General features: G+C 46.1%; 1 protein-coding gene across 2 annotated transcripts in view; it reads left to right on the top strand.

Moving 5' to 3' along the window:
* Positions 1 to 10,145: 10,145 nt before the first annotated feature.
* PRDM11 (PR/SET domain 11) overlaps positions 10,146 to 17,618 on the top strand; it is a 71,494-nt gene continuing 64,021 nt past the window's right edge. The window contains exon 1 of one of the 2 annotated variants that reach the window (XM_089677325.1): positions 10,146 to 10,476. In XM_089677325.1, coding sequence (XP_089533451.1) covers positions 10,171 to 10,476 — 306 coding nt within the window. In that variant the 5' untranslated portion in view covers positions 10,146 to 10,170. The remainder of the gene's footprint in view (positions 10,477 to 17,618) is intronic. The other variant, XM_089677326.1, reaches the window with a different exon arrangement.

Consider the following 17,618-nt stretch of genomic DNA (forward strand, 5'->3'; position numbering starts at 1 on the left):
TCTGTTTACATCTATTGACATCCGTTTTATGTCCGTTCCAGGTTATTTTTTTTTTCTGGAAGAAAAATAGGGTTTTCTTCCATTCAAAAAAACAGATGTTAACGAATGTGGACATTAACGGATGTAAAAAGATGTTCATCCGATTACATCCGCAAGTCCATAGAAATACATGGCGGTCCATTTTTCTTCCGTAAACGGACAGATGAAAAACAGACATATGGAACGCCCGTGTGAAAGAGACCTTCTTCTGGGATTGGGACATGCGTATGCGTGCCTCCTACCAACCTATGCTGTGATTGGACACAGCTTGAGTTTGGCAGCAGATTTCAGCCAATGATTTCAGCTGAAACCTGCCAATTGGCTGTGTCTGATCACAGGCAGAGTTTTGTTTTTACAAAAACACACATCTCTGTGTACAGGGAACAAAATGCACCTGCACCTCCCTGAAAAGCAAAGACAAAAACAGCCAGATCAGAAAGTACAAGCAGAACACATTACGGGGCACAAAGTTAACCCCTTAAATGCCCCTTGATGTTAACCCCTTCCCAGCCAACGTCATTAGGACAGTATCACTGCATGGTAATATATCTGATTACTGTATTAGTGTCACTGGAGATGTCCGTGTCAGTTAGCGTCCCTCCCAGCCAGTGTCTGTTAGCAGCAGATTGCCCACCACACTATCACAGTCTCACTATAAATCCCTGATCACTAGTGATGAGCCGAACACTCCCCTTGTTCGGTTCAAAGTCGAACATTCAAACCTACTAAAAGTTTGACCGTGAACTTTGAACAGGGACAATTCACTAAGCGGTATCTTACTGCCTCTGAGTATGTGGTAAGATTCCGCTCAGTTTCTAAAATACCACGTGAGTTCTATTATGAAGTCATGCAGTATTTTAGTAGCGAAACCTTCATTTGTGTTTCAGCTGTCAGAGGGGTTCCCCACTGACAGCTGAATGTCAAAAGAATTGTTGGCATTGCCAGACAATTAAAAATAAAAAAAATTTCAAAAAAATGCGTGGCCCCCCCCCCCCATCCATACCAAGACCTTTGCGTCTTGTATGGATTTTGAGGGGTACCCCCCACGCCTAAATTTTTTAAAAATGGCATCCCCCCCAAAAAAAATCCATACCAGACCCTTATCTAAGCAAGCAGCCCAGCAGGTCAGGAAAGGAGGGGGAATGAGTAAGGCACATGCCCTCAACATGGAGGGGTACTCTGCCCCCCCAAACACCTTGTCCCCATGTTGATGTGGACAAGGGCCTCTTCCTCACAACCCTGGCTGGTGGTTGCAGGCAGGGGGATTATTGGAATCTGGAAGCCCCCTTTTACAAGGGGGCCCCCAGATCTCACCCCCCCATGTGAATGAGTATGGGGTACATGGTACCGCAACCCATTCACAAAAAAAATGTGCAGTAAAAAGTGGCAGGAGACAGTCTTTGACAAGTCCTTTATTAAAAACAAAAATAAAAAAAAAATGTCCCCCGAAGTAGATCCAACGTCAATCACGATGCCCGCCGCCACCCGAGAAAAGAGAAAAAAAAAAAACCCGCTCCGCTCTCGCCGTCTCTGACAGCTGCACCAACCTGACAGTTCTTAAATACAGTGATGACATCACAAGGGGGCGGGTTCATCATCCTGCGCTGTGATTGGCTGTGGTCAGGTGCATTGCTTTGGCCAATCACAATGCACTGTCAGGGCGCAGTGCATTGTGGGGCGCGGCGAGCGAACAGCCGGCCTTATGCACTTATCGTTCGTGTCCTTCGTCACGTGCCCTTATCGTCACGAACGACCCATGTTCAAGTCGAACTTCCGTTCGACTCGAATATAAAGCCCATCACTAGTGATCACCCCCATTGCAGCATAGTGTCCATAGCTGCGTACATTCCAGTATATATAACAGTTTGTAGACGTTATAAATTCCACACAATCCAATCAACCGCTTCCCGCCTGCCCTATAGCAGAAGTGCTGCTACAGGGACGTGCAAAATCACATATATATACGTGACTTTGCATTTTCGAGTAGGGGGTTTGCGCACGTTCCCTACCCATGCCGCTATTGGCTCCTCGGCATGTCAATCACCGAGTGCCGGCCACAGATTCTAGCCTGGGATTGAGCTGACGGGAGAGATCTGTCCAGGGGCGGACTGACCATTTGGAAACTCGGGCACTGCCTGAGGGCCCGGGGCAGGGGCGGACTGACAACTCATGGGGCCCCCGGGCAATAGGGGATCATGGGGCACCTGTGTCCTTGCCCACACTCAAAAAAGCCTATGAAAAAGGTACCAGGGGCATCTCATGGGGCCCCCTACTGACCCTGGGCCCTTGGGCAGTGCCCGAGTTTCCAAATGGTCAGTCTGCCCCTGGCCCAGGGTCAAAAAAGGCTTTTTTGAGTTTGGGCAAGGACACAGGGGCCCCATGATCCCCTATATCCTGGGGGCCCCATGAGTTGTCAGTCCGCCCCTGGATCTCTGCCGTCAGCAGGAACAGGCTGCTTTGTATTGCTCTGCACAGCAGAGCAATACAAAGCAGCTTGTCTACATAGTAAAACACACAACCCCTTCCTGCCCAGTGTCATTGCTTTTTATTAGCACTGATCACTGTATTACACCCCGGTCATGCCGGGTGCGATTTGCATGCCAATGCGACTTGCAAATCGCATGCCAAGTCGCACCCTATTGTCTGCAATTGGAGCGGTCATATCGGTGCAACTCCAAGATTTCTAAGTCACATGATTTCAAAGTCAAGCTTGATGTGACCGGGGGCTTAGTATCACTGGCAGGGGCGGACTGACCATTTGGAAACTCAGGCACTGCCCGAGGGCCTGGGGTCAGTAGGGGGCCCCATGAGATGCCCCTGGTACCTTTTTCATAGGCTTTTTTGAGTTTGGGCAAGAACACAGGGGCCACATGATCCCCTATTGCCCGGGGGCCCCGTGCATTGTCAGTCCGCCCCTGGCCACTAGGGATGGCAGGGTCAGTTAGTCAGTTCCCCCCCCAGTGTCAGAATGCCCTCCACAGTCCCGCTATAAGTCGCTAATTGCCGCCATTACTTGTATTAAAAAAAATAATTAAAATTCCAGTACATATACCGCCATTTGTAAACACTATAACTTTCACGTAAACCAATTAATTTATACATATTGGGATTTTTTTTTAGCAAAGACATCGCAGAATATATTTTGGCCTAAATTTACGAAGAAATTCGATTTTTAAAATTTTCCTACTGGACATGTTTTACAGCAAATAGTCCAAAATATTGTTTTTTTTTTTTCAAAATTGTCGATCTTTTTTTTGTTTATATCGCAAAAAAATAAAAAACACACAGGTGATCAAATAGCACCGAAAGAAAGCTCAATTTGTGGGAAAAAAGGACATAAATGTAATTTTTGTACAAGGCTGCATAAATGCGCAAATGTCAGTGAAAGTAACGCAGCGCCGTATCATTAATAATAGCCTGGTCATGAAGGGGGGGGGGGGGAATCCTCCGAAGGGCAAGTGGTCTGTCTGCATAACCTAGTTATACAGCAGCAGAGTGGCTCTCCTGCGCCAGATCACGTACCTAGTATGTGAACCGGCGCTTCCAGGTAGGAGGTGCAAACACGCCACTGGAGACCCGGCTGTGCCGTGATTAGACACAGAACAAGCCGGTCAGCGGGTGCAGGCCAATGGATGACCGCCAGCACCTGCTGATTGGCGAGGAGAAAGATGGAACAGAGCTTTGCCTAAGGAATACAGAGCTGTGTCCTGTCAGAGGCAATGTGCTGGATTTTGTTTCCCTGCAAAGCAGGGAATATAAACCAGCACATCCCTCAGTGACGGCATCAAAAAAACACAGGCTAGACACACATTTAACCCTTTGATTGCCCTAGATGCATTCACCAAGGGATGTGCTGGTTCATATTCCCTGCTTTGCAGGGAAACAAAATCCAGCACATTGCAGCTTCCCATTGCCGTTTAACTCCTTCCCAGCCAGCGACAGCGCATATTTTTAGCACTGATTACTGGTTCCCACAAAGTATCAAAAGTGTCAGTTCGTGTTGGATTGACCGCCGCAATATTGCAGTCCCGCTATAAGTCGCTGTTCGCCGCCTTTCCTCCTAGATTGTAAGCTCCAACAAGCCGGGCCCTCTGTTTCCTCTTCTAGCAAATTGTATTGTAGCTGTAATGTTGGCCTTCATTTTGTAAAGTGCTGCGCAAACTGTTGGCGCTATATAAATCCTGTATAATAATAATAAATTGCTAGTATAAAAATTCAATAAAAAAAAAATTTCCAGCATATACAGTCAGGTCCATAAATACTGGGACATCGACACAATTCTAACATTTTTGGCTCTATACACCACCACAATGGATTTGAAATGAAATGAACAAGATGTGCTTTAACCACTTCCAGTCCACTTTCACCCCCTTCCTGTCCAGGGCAATGTTCAGCTTTCAGGGCTATCACACTTTGAATGACAATTGCGCGGTCATGCAACACTGTACCCATATGAATTTTTTACCATTTTTTTGAGACAGATAAAACTTTATTTTGGTGGTATTTATTCACTGCTGGGATTTTTTTTTTTTTTGCTATGTAAATGAAAATGTCCAAAAATTTTGAAAAAAAAGTGTTTTTCTTATAAAATTTTGCAAATAAATAATATGTCATCATAAATCTTGGCCAAAATTTATTCCGTTATCTTTTTAGTAAAAAAAAAAAAAAGCCAAATTAGTTTATAACCAAAAATTATAATTTTTAAACTTTTTTTTCACATTTTTATATTATTTATTTTATTTTTTTACATACTATCACCCTAGCAGTACAGTGTCACCATGCTGACACTGTACTACTTTTGGGGGGTGATGAAAATTTTTTTTTTTTTTTACACTGATTGCTTTTACACCCATATAGGATGTAAAAGCAATCATTTCTTTTTCTCTCTGTCTGCATTCTTGCAGCCATTGAGAACTACTGTGTGAGCTGTGATTGGTCACAGCTTGTCACATGGTACAAAGCTGTTGTGCCTAGCCTTGTACCATGTGACCTCTGTGATCATTCACAGATTTCACATGTAGTAAGCAATGATGTCAGAAGTGACATCATTGCTTACTACTTTGCATGTGATCACAGATTGGCCAATCAGTGATCACATGATCTGTACGAGGTCCCATCCGACGATCGGTGTTTCACTGTGTCCGGAGGACACAGCGGGAACCGGATCGCGGTGCTGCACGCTCCCGGGAAGCGCGCACAAGCAGGGTGCGGGGAAGACGTTTATAAACGGCCACCCAACCCTGCAGTACCACCATCCAGCTGTTTATATACAACAGCCGGTTTGGAAGTGGTTAACTGCAGACTATCAGCTTTAATTTGAGGGTATTTACATCCAAATCAGGTGAACGGTGTAGGAATTACAACAGTTTGCATATGTGCCTCCCACTTGTTAAGGGACCAAAAGTAATGGGACAATTGGCTTCTCAGCTGTTCCATGGCCAGGTGTGTGTTATTCCCTCATTATCCCAATTACAATGAGCAGATAATAGGTCCAGAGTTCATTTCAAGTGAGTGTGCTATTTGCATTTGGAATCTGTTGCTGTCAACTCTCAAGATGAGATCCAAAGAGCTGTCACTATCAGTGAAGCAAGCCATCATTAGGCTGAAAAAACAAAACAAACCCATCAGAGAGATAGCAAAAACATTAGGCGTGGCCAAAACAACTGTTTGGAACATTCTTAAAAAGAAGGAACGCACCGGTGAGCTCAGCAACACCAAAAGTCCCGGAAGACCACGGAAAACAACTGTGGTGGATGACCGAAGAATTCTTTCCCTGGTGAAGAAAACACCCTTCACAACAGTTGGCCAGATCAAGAACACTCTCCAGGAGGTAGGTGTATGTGTGTCAAAGTCACCAATCAAGAGAAGACTTCACCAGAGTGAATACAGAGGGTTCACCACAAGATGTACACCATTGGTGAGCCTCAAAAACAGGAAGGCCAGATTAGAGTTTGCCAAACGACATCTAAAAAAGCCTTCACAGTTCTGGAACAACATCCTATGGACAGATGAGACCGACATCAACTTGTACCAGAGTGATGGGAAGAGAAGAGGATGGAGAAGGAAAGGAACTGCTCATGATCCTAAGCATACCACCTCATCAGTGAAGCATGGTGGTGGTAGTGTCATGGCGTGGGCATGTATGGCTGCCAATGGAACTGGTTCTCTTGTATTTATTGATGATGTGACTGCTGACAGAAGCAGCCGGATGAATTGTGAAGTGTTTCGGGAATATTATCTGCTCATATTCAGCCAAATGCTTCACAACTCATTGGACGCTTCACAGTGCAGATGGACAATGACCCAAAGCAGACTGCAAAAGCAACCAAAGAGTTTTTTAAGGGAAAGAAGTGGAATGTTATGCAATGGCCAAGTCAATCACCTGACCTGAATCCGATTGAGCATGCATTTCACTTGCTGAAGACAAAACTGAAGGGAAAATGCCCCAAGAACAAGCAGGAACTGAAGACAGTTGCAGTAGAGGCCTGGCAGAGCATCACCAGGGATGACACCCAGCGTCTGGTGATGTCTATGCATTCCACACTTCAGGCTGTAATTGAGTGCAAAGGATTTGCAACCAAGTATTAAAAAGTGAAAGTTTGATTTATGATTATTATCCTGTCCCATTACTTTTGGTCCCTTAACAAGTGGGAGGCACATATGCAAACTGTTGTCATTCCTACACCGTTCACCTGATTTGGATGTAAATACCCTCAAAGAAAATACCCTTCACAACAGTTGGCCAGATCAAGAACGCTCTCCAGGAGGTAGGTGTACATATATCACAGTTTGTAGGCGCCATCACGTTTGCCTGAACCAATCAATATACGCTTGTTGGGGTTTTTTTTTTTTTTACCGAAAATATGTAGCAAAATTTATGAAATTTTTTTTATTTTTTTTTTTGATTGGATGTTTTATAGCAGAAAGTAAAAAAATTATTGTTTTTCAATAAAAAGACAAACCCAGCGGTGATCAAATACCACCAAAAGAAATCTCTAAAAAGGTATAAGGGCCAGCTCACACTACATGCGTTTCATTTGCTTTTTTCTGCTTCCAAAACGCACAGAAAGTAGGTTATATGGTTGTCAATGTCATAGTTCACATCAGCGCTTGCAGTTCCAGTGCATTCTGGGTGTAGGAAAAAAAAAAAAAAGTAGAACAGGCGGCATTCTTCCTGCACAGAACTCCACTGTAAGGTGGTAAAACACATAAAAAAACGCATTAAAAAAGCGCTGGAACGCACATGTCCCTATTTAAATTGAAGAAGAAAAAAGAGGGGGGAAAAAATTAACCGGAAAGCATTAAAAATGCACCAGATGTGCAAAAAACACAAAAAAAACGCAGTTATTTACCTGTTAACTGTATTTCCAGGAATCTTCTAGGACAGCTCACTTGAGAGATAGGCTCCTCCCAGGAAACACCCGCTCCACCTTTTTCCTCTATAAGTAGCCTCTCTCCCAGGGGACCCTCAGTATAAGAATATGACCGAAGGCCTAGGAGAAAGCATAAAAATGGTAGTAGAGACACAATGACGATTTCAAGCATGACGAAACCCTAGTACATAATCACACAGCAATCGGGAGGGAGTTACGCTGTCCTAGAAGATTCCTGGAAATACAGTTAACAGGTAAATAACTGCGTTTTCCCGAGTCATCTTCTAGGACAGCTCACTTGAGAGGAGTAGAATAGAAATACATGCTCTAGGGTGGGCCCTTTGTTCGTAGGACCTTCCTGCCGAACACCTGGTCCTTGCTGCCGATTAGGTCAAATCTGGAGTGTCTAGTCCACCCCCACCCCAGAGGGGTTTACACGAAGGGGACCTGACTGAAACCCCCTCACAAGGCCCCTGCCTTGCTTAGAAAAGGAGGAAAGGGGGGCCTCAGCCAGGGGGCCTCTGTACCTCGCCAGGTGGCCCTAGAAAAATAACAAAATGGGCGTAGCTCACTCCTGGCCTGAGGAAACACTAATACTGAGGGTCCCCTGGGAGAGAGGCTACTTATAGAGGAAAAAGGTGGAGCGGGTGTTTCCTGGGAGGAGCCTATCTCTCAAGTGAGCTGTCCTAGAAGATGACTCGGGAAAATGCACCAAAAAAAAAGCAGGAAAAAAAAAAAAAAAAAGTAGAACGGGCGACATTTTTCCTGTACAGAACTCTACTGGAAGATGGTAAAACACATAAAAAATGCATTATAAAAGCGCTGGAACGCACATGTCCCTATTTAAATTGAAGAAGAAAAAAGAGGGGGGAAAAATTAACCAGAAAGCATTAAAAATGCACCAGATGTGCAAAAAAACACAAAAAATGCACCAAAAAAGCACTGGAACGCACATGTCCCTATTTAAATTGAAAAAAAGAGAGGGGGAAAAAATGAACCACATAGCATTAAAAACGCACCAAAAAAAGCACTGGAACTCACATTTCCCTATTTAAATTAAAGAAAAAGGGGGGGGAATGAACCGGAAATCATTAAAAACGCACCAGATGTGCAAAAAACACAAAAAAAAAAGCACCAAAAAAAAAAAAAGCACTGGAACGCACATGTCCCTATTTTAATTAAAGAAGAGAGAGGGGGAAAAAAATGAACCGGAAAGCATTAAAAACCAGATGTGCAAAAAAAAAAAAAAAACGCACCAAAAAAAAAGCACCGGAACGCACATATACCTATTTGAATTGAAGAAAAAGAGAGGGGGGAAAAAAATGAACCGGAAGCATTAAAAACGCACCAGATGTGCAAAAAACACACACAAAAAAAGCGCTGGAACGTACATGTCCCTGTTTACATTGAAGAAAAAGAGGGGGGGGGGGAATTAACTGGAAAGCCTTAAAAACGCACCAGATGTGCAAAAACCACAAAAAATACGCACCAAAAAAAAAAAAAAGCACCGGAACGCACATGTACCTATATGAATTGAAGAAAAAGAGAGAGGGGGGAAAATATGAACCAAAAGCATTAAAAACGCACCAGATGTGCAAAGACCACACAAAAAAAAAGGCACCAAAAAAAAGCGCCGGAACGCACATGTCCTTGTTTACGTTGAAGAAAAAGAGAGGGGGGGGGGATTAACTGGAAAGCATTAAAAACGCACCAGATGTCCAAAAAAACACATAAACCCCCCCAAAAAACAGTATGCAGAAATGCACCCAGAATGCATCTGGACTGCGTTTCTATGGTGTGAACCGGCCCTAAATGTCATTTGGGTGCAGCGTTGCATGACCGCACAATTGTCAAAGTAGCACAGTGCTGTATAGCAAAAAAATGCCTTGGTCACGAAGGGGGACAAACCCTTCCGGAGGTCGAGTGGTTGAAGTACACCTAAGCCGTGGTTCACACGGGTGTGACTTGTCATGTGATTTGACGGTTCCAAACTGCATGACAAGTAGCGCCCTATTGGCGACAATGGAACCGTTCACACTGGTGCAGCTCTGACTTTAAAGAGAAAAAAAAAGCTCCTGCTGCTTCAAGTGAAGTCGCACGATTTCAAAGTTGGATTCACCATGAACTGGAACTTACGGCAATTTTTTTTCCATTTGTGGATGGAGAGGGATTGGACCCCCCGTCAGGTTTGTATTGCCGTCTGTGCCCCCGTTAGGGAGATTCTCCCCCTCTCTATGTGTCCCACATTTTGGGGTTGTCCCCTGAACAGGAATAAAGGGGAAATCGTCCAATAGGGACACTAGTTCTGGTGACACCGTCACTCTGAAGGTAGCCCCTCCCACTTCCTGTTTTGGCTATGGGACAGGAAGTGAAGAGAAATCTCCTCAAAGGGGACACAGATGGCAATAAAAAAAAAAATCTGACGGGTTAGAACCCTCCCCTGCTCTATCCAAAATGAAAATAAAAAAGTTTTGTCCCCCCGGAGTTCAGCTTTAAGAATGTGGCATCAGATTATTATTGGCCAGCATGTGGCCAGTGTGACCGCTGACACCCCTCCAGGACAGAGCAGGTTGGCGGCAGGGAAAGGGGTCATACATGTGTGCAGCACACGAAGGGTTAAAGCCGGTGAGCAAGCATGTGGCCAGTGTGACAGCAGGCATCACCCCAGAAAAGGAAGGGTTAACAGCACAGCGCATGCTCAGTGTGATCATTATGGGACAAGCATGTGGCCAGTGTGGGTTCAGCACTGGGAGGGTTAATGCTGCACAGCAGTCCGGAGTCACCCCGGGAGCCGGCACAGGAAGGGTTATCCGGCGGCCAGTGGAGGGGCCCCTGTGATGGCAGGTTGGGGCCCCTGTGTCTGGGCGGGGGTGGGCCGGGCCCGTTGCTCGGGGGTCCGGCTCTGCCGGTTCCTCCGTCATTTCCTGTGCTGGGAGAAGATGGTGGTCACAGCTGGCAGCAGCAGCGGCGGCGGCGGCGGAGGGGAGAGGAGGAGCCGGCCGCTCTGAGAGCCCCGTGCGCGGCCCGGAGGGGACACCCCCAGCCGGGAGCGGCCCCCGGACAGGTGAGTCCCCGGCACTAGCCAATGTGGCGACTGGCCGGGCGGGCGACTGAAGGGCCCACACCCGTCTGACCCGGGGAAGGAGGGCCGGGCTGGACCGACGGGGAGGGCCGAACACTGACCGGGGGTGCGGTGGGGTGACAAGTCCTGGAAGGGATTGGGGGGAATATGTGGGTGCAGGTAGAGGCGGGAGCGCGCATCGCTTCTTACACAGGCGCGCTCCCGCCACTGTTTCTCTCTTGTTACATTGTATCACTCGCCGGTTACGCCCGTGGGCCGCGAATGACAGGCGAGGAGGCCAATCGGGTGCGGGAGGGGCGGGGCGGAACGTGACAGCGGTCTATGAGGGTGGGCGGGAGCGGAGGAAGGAAAGGGCGGGGTTACAGGCCAGGTGGGCTCAGGGTGCAGCTGGAGAGGCCCTGTGAGGTCAGGGTGTCATATTCCTGCTGTGTGTGCAACTTCCGGCCCAAAGACCCACACACAGATAAAGTCTACTACTACACACACAGATATACAGAGATACATACATAATACAGTCTACTACTACATACACATACATACAGTGATACACAGTACGGTCTACTACTACACACACAGAGATACACAGTACGGTCTACTACTACACACCAACTACTACACACATACAGTCTACTACTACACACACAGATATACAGAGATACACAATACGGTCTACTACTGCTACTACACACTGACAGAGATAGTCTACTACTACACACAATACGGTCTACTACTACACACCGACTACTACACACACAGATACATACAGAGATACACAATACGGTCTACTACTACACACCGACTACTACCCACACACATATACAGAGAGATACACATACATACAGAGATACATACATACAGAGATACACAATACGGTCTACTACTACACACCAACTACTACACACACAGATACAGAGATGCACAATACGGTCTACTACTGCTACTACACACTGACAGAGATAGTCTACTACTACACACAATACGGTCTACTACTACACATCGACTACTACACACACACACACTCACACACATACATACATACAATGATACACACATAATACAGTCTACTACTACACACATACAGTCTACTACTACACACCAACTACTACACACACATATACAGAGATACATACAGAGATACACAATACAGTCTACTACTACATACAGTCTACTACACACACAGATACAGAGATACATACAGTGATACACACATAATACAGTCTACTACTACACACCGACTACTATACACACACAGATACAGAGATACACAATACGGTCTACTACTGCTACTACACACTGACAGAGATAGTCTACTACTACACACAATACGGTCTACTACTACACACCGACTACTACACACACAGATAGATACAGAGATACACAATACAGTCTACTACAACACACATACAGAAACAGAGAGATACACAATATGGTCTACTACTACACACATACAGTCTACTACTACACACCGACTACTACCCACACACATATACAGAGAGATACACATACATACAGAGATACATACATACAGAGATACACCATACGGTCTACTACTACACACCGACTACTACTCACATACATACAGAGATACACAATACGGTCTACTACTACACACATATACATACATACAGAGATACAGTCTACTATTACTATACTCCGACTACTACACACACAGATACACAATACGGTCTACTGCTACTCCACTACTACACACTCCACACAGACTACTACTACATACACAGTCTACTGCTACACACCGACTACTACACACACATACAGATGCACAATATAGTCTACTACTGCTACTACACACCCTACTACTACACAGACACACACCACTATACACACACAATACCGTCTACTACTGCTACACACTCCACTACTACACAATACCGTCTACTACTGCTAGACACACCACCACTACACACTCCCTACTACACACAGATACACAATACAGTGTACTACTGCTACACACAGACTACTACACCACACACACCACTACACACACCCTACTACACAATACAGTCTACTACTACTATACACACCCTACTACACAATACAGTCTACTACTACTACACACACCCTACTACACAATACAGTCTACTACTACTATACACACCCTACTACACAATACAGTCTACTACTACTACACACACCCTACTACACAATACAGTCTACTACTACTACACACACCCTACTACACAATACAGTCTACTACTACACACACCCTACTACACAATACAGTCTACTACTACTACACACACCCTACTACACAATACAGTCTACTACTACACACACCCTACTACACAATACAGTCTACTACTACACACACCCTACTACACAATACAGTCTACTACTACTATACACACCCTACTACACAATACAGTCTACTACTACTACTACACACACCCTACTACACAATACAGTCTACTACTACACACACCCTACTACACAATACAGTCTACTACTACACAATACAGTCTACTACTACTACACACACCCTACTACACAATACAGTCTACTACTACTACACACACCCTACTACACAATACAGTCTACTACTACTACACACACTCTACTACACAATACAGTCTACTACTACACACACCCTACTACACAATACAGTCAACTACTGCTACACACACCCTACTACACACTCCACTACACAAACCCTACTACACACAGAATCCACTATACACACCATACTGCACACATATACACAATACAGTGTACTACTGCTACACACAGACGTTTACTACTACACACACCCTACTACACACAGACTGCTACTACACACACGCAGATACACAATACAGTCTACTACTGCTACACACCCTACTACACACAGACTACTACACACACACCACTATACACACCCTACTACACACACAGACTACTGCTACACACACCTATACACACCCTACTACAGACAGACTGCTACTACACTCGCACACACTACTACTACACACACAATACAGTCTACTACAACTACTACACAAACATCACTATACACACCCTACAACACACAGACTACTACACACACCACTATACACACCCTACTACACACAGACTACTACTACTACACACACCACTATACACACCCTATTACACACAGACTACTACTTCTACACACACAGATACACAATACAGTCTGCTACTATACACACCCTACTGCACACACACTACTACTACACACACACTACTGTACACACACCGCTATACACACCCTAGTACACACACACTGCTACACAATACAGTCTAGTACTACTACACACACATCACTATACACACCATACTACACACACTACTACTTCTACACACAAAGATACACAATACAGTCTACTACTACTACACACACCGCTATACACGCTACTACACACAGACTACTACTACTACACACACCACACTGTGCAATATCCGGGACACAGAGGACTACACACAGTGTACAGATACACACCCTACACACAGAGTGCTACTACTACTACATAATACACAGCTTACACACAGAGTACTACACAACCTGTCTACAATTATACGATACACGCAGTGTACTAATACATACCCTACACACTGACTACTACTACACAATACACAGAGTACTACACACAGTACTCTTACACTATACACACCCGGTGTACTACTGTACAATACACAACTACACACAGTACTGCTGCACACTGTACAACATACGACCCACAGACTTACACAGAGTGTACAAATACGCTACCTACACACTAAGTACTACTATTAAACAATACACAGCCTACACACATGCTATACAAAGTACAACTACTCAGTGCACACCCTAAAATGTGACACTGTGTACCATTAAACACCCTATACAGAGTAGTCTCACTGTATATACACTACACACTGCATATATACAACTTACACAGAGTACTACTACTACTACTACACAATAGACAACCTACTATATAACCTACACAGGATACTACACAATACACAGCCTACATACCCTGCTGTGTATCACTATACACAACACAGCTACACATAGTACTGCACAGTGTACCATATCATCTACGTTGCACACTGATGTGTACTACAGAGTACAACTAAACTGCACAAGAAACAACCTACACACCCAGCTGTGTACTACACCACACAACCTACATAGTGTACTACACAATACTTCGCTCACACACCCAGCTGTGTACTACACCACACAACCTACACAGTGTACTACACAATACTTCGCTCACACACCCAGCTGTGTACTACACCACACAACCTACACAGTGTACTACACAATACTTCGCTTACACACCCAGCTGTGTACTACACCACACAACCTACACAGTGTACTACACAATACTTCGCTTACACACCCAGCTGTGTACTACACCACACAACCTACACAGTGTACTACACAATACTTCGCTTACACACCCAGCTGTGTACTACACCACACAACCTACACAGTGTACTACACAATACTTCGCTTACACACCCAGCTGTGTACTACACCACACAACCTACACAGTGTACTACACAATACTTCGCTTACACACCCAGCTGTGTACTACACCACACAACCTACACAGTGTACTACACAATACTTCGCTTACACACCCAGCTGTGTACTACACCACACAACCTACACAGTGTACTACACAGTACTTCGCTTACACACCCAGCTGTGTACTACACCACACAACCTACACAGTGTACAACACAGTACTTCGCTTACACACCCAGCTGTGTACTACACCACACAACCTACACAGTGTACAACACAATACTCCACTTACACACCCTATGCACTGTACAACTACACCCCCTGCACAGTGTACTCTACAGTGCACAATGTACTCCTATACATAACACACACTACACAGTGTACTATACACTCTACAACACTACACACCCTGCTGTGTACTATACAACTTACCCAGGGGCGGAATGACCATTTGGAAACTCGGGCACTGCCCGAGGGCCCAGGGTCATTAGGGGGCCCCATGAGATGCCCCTGGTACCTTTTTCATAGGCTTTTTTGAGTTTGGGAAAGGACACAGGGGCCCCATGATCCCCTATTGCCCGGGGGCCCCATGAGTTGTCAGTCCTCCCTTGAACTTAACACTAATCAACCTACACTCCCTGCACAGAGTACTACTACACGGCCTATACACTGAAAGATGTACACACAATGCGCAAAGTACTATACAATGCACAATCCACACACACCCTGCTGTGTGCTACTATACACCACACAACCAGCTGTGTACTATACAGTACACCTTGCACAGTGCATTACTACACAACACACAGCCTTCTGTGTACGATACAATAAACAATCTAAACACACCCTACTGTGTACACATACCCTGCACAATGTACAACTATACATTACCCAACCTACAAACTCTGCTGTGTTCTATACAATACATAAGCTACATACCCTTCAAACCTACACATTGTAAACTACACATGCTCTGCTGTGTACTCTACACCCCACAAACCTATACACTGTGCACTACACACCCTACACAGTGCACAGTATGCACCCTATTTACAATACAACTTGCGCTACAAACACCCTGCACAATGTACACTATACAACCTACACATTGTACACTACACACTCTACTCTGTACTACTATACACTACACAGCCTACATACTTACACAATGTACACTCTATAAATACCCTTCTGTGTACTGTATACTACACAGCCTGCAAACGCTGTTGTAGACAACACAACCTAGTCTACACACTCCCTGCACAATGTACACTTTATCACCAACACACCCTGCAAACAATGCTGAATACTACACTACTACAATCTGCACACCCTGTCATGTACTGCAAAATATACACTACACCTACCTTGCTGGCTACTACACAACCTACACACCTTGTTGTGTAAAATCAGACTCTATACTCCCTGCTGTGTACTACCACAATCTGTACTACAGCTACCCTGTTTTTTACTACACAACTAACACAATACATACCCTGCTGTGTACTCCACCATCTACACTACTCGCCCTACTGTGTACTCCACCATCTACACTACTCGCCCTGCCTCGTACTACACCATCTACGCTACTCGCCCTGAGGTGTACTACACCATCTACGCTACTCGCCCTGCCGCGTACTACACCATCTACGCTACTCGCCCTGCCGCGTACTCCACCATCTACGCTACTCGCCCTGCCGCGTACTACACCATCTACGCTACTCGCCCTACCGCGTACTACACCATCTACGCTACTCGCCCTGCCGCGTACTACACCATCTACGCTACTCGCCCTGCCGCGTACTACACCATCTACGCTACTCGCCCTGCCGCGTACTACACCATCTACGCTACTCGCCCTGCCGCGTACTACGCCATCTACGCTACCCGCCCTGCCGCGTCCTCCACCATCTACGCTACCCGCCCTGACGCGTACTCCACCATCTACGCTACCCGCCCTGCCGCGTACTACACCATCTACGCTACCCGCCCTGCCGCGTACTACACCATCTACGCTACCCGCCCTGCCACGTACTCCACCATCTACGCTACTCGCCCTGCCGTGTACTACACCATCTACACTACTCGCCCTGCCGCGTACTACACCATCTACGCTACTCGCCCTGCCACATACTACGCCATCTACGCTACCCGCCCTGCCGCGTCCTCCACCATCTACGCTACCCGTCCTGCCGTGTACTACACCATCTACGCTACCCGCCCTGCCGCGTACTACACCATCTACGCTACCCGCCCTGCCGCGTACTACACCATCTACGCTACTCGCCCTGACGCGTACTACACCATCTACGCTACTCGCCCTGACGCGTACTACACCATCTACGCTACTCGCCCTGCCGCGTACTACACCATCTACGGTACTCGCCCTGCCGCGTACTACACCATCTACGGTACTCGCCCTGCCGCGTACTCCACCTTCTACGCTACTCGCCCTGACGCGTACTACACCATCTACGCTACCCGCCCTGCCGCGTCCTCCACCATCTACGCTACCCGCCCTGCCGCGTCCTCCACCATCTACGCTACCCGCCCTGCCGCGTCCTCCACCATCTACGCTACCCGCCCTGCCACGTCCTCCACCATCTACGCTACCCGCCCTGCCGCGTCCTACACCATCTACGCTACTCGC

This window comes from Staurois parvus, unplaced genomic scaffold, assembly GCF_062004578.1.
Source record: "Staurois parvus isolate SC_StPar_1 unplaced genomic scaffold, SC_StPar_1.0 ptg000184l, whole genome shotgun sequence".
NCBI classification, from domain to species: Eukaryota; Metazoa; Chordata; class Amphibia; order Anura; family Ranidae; genus Staurois; species Staurois parvus.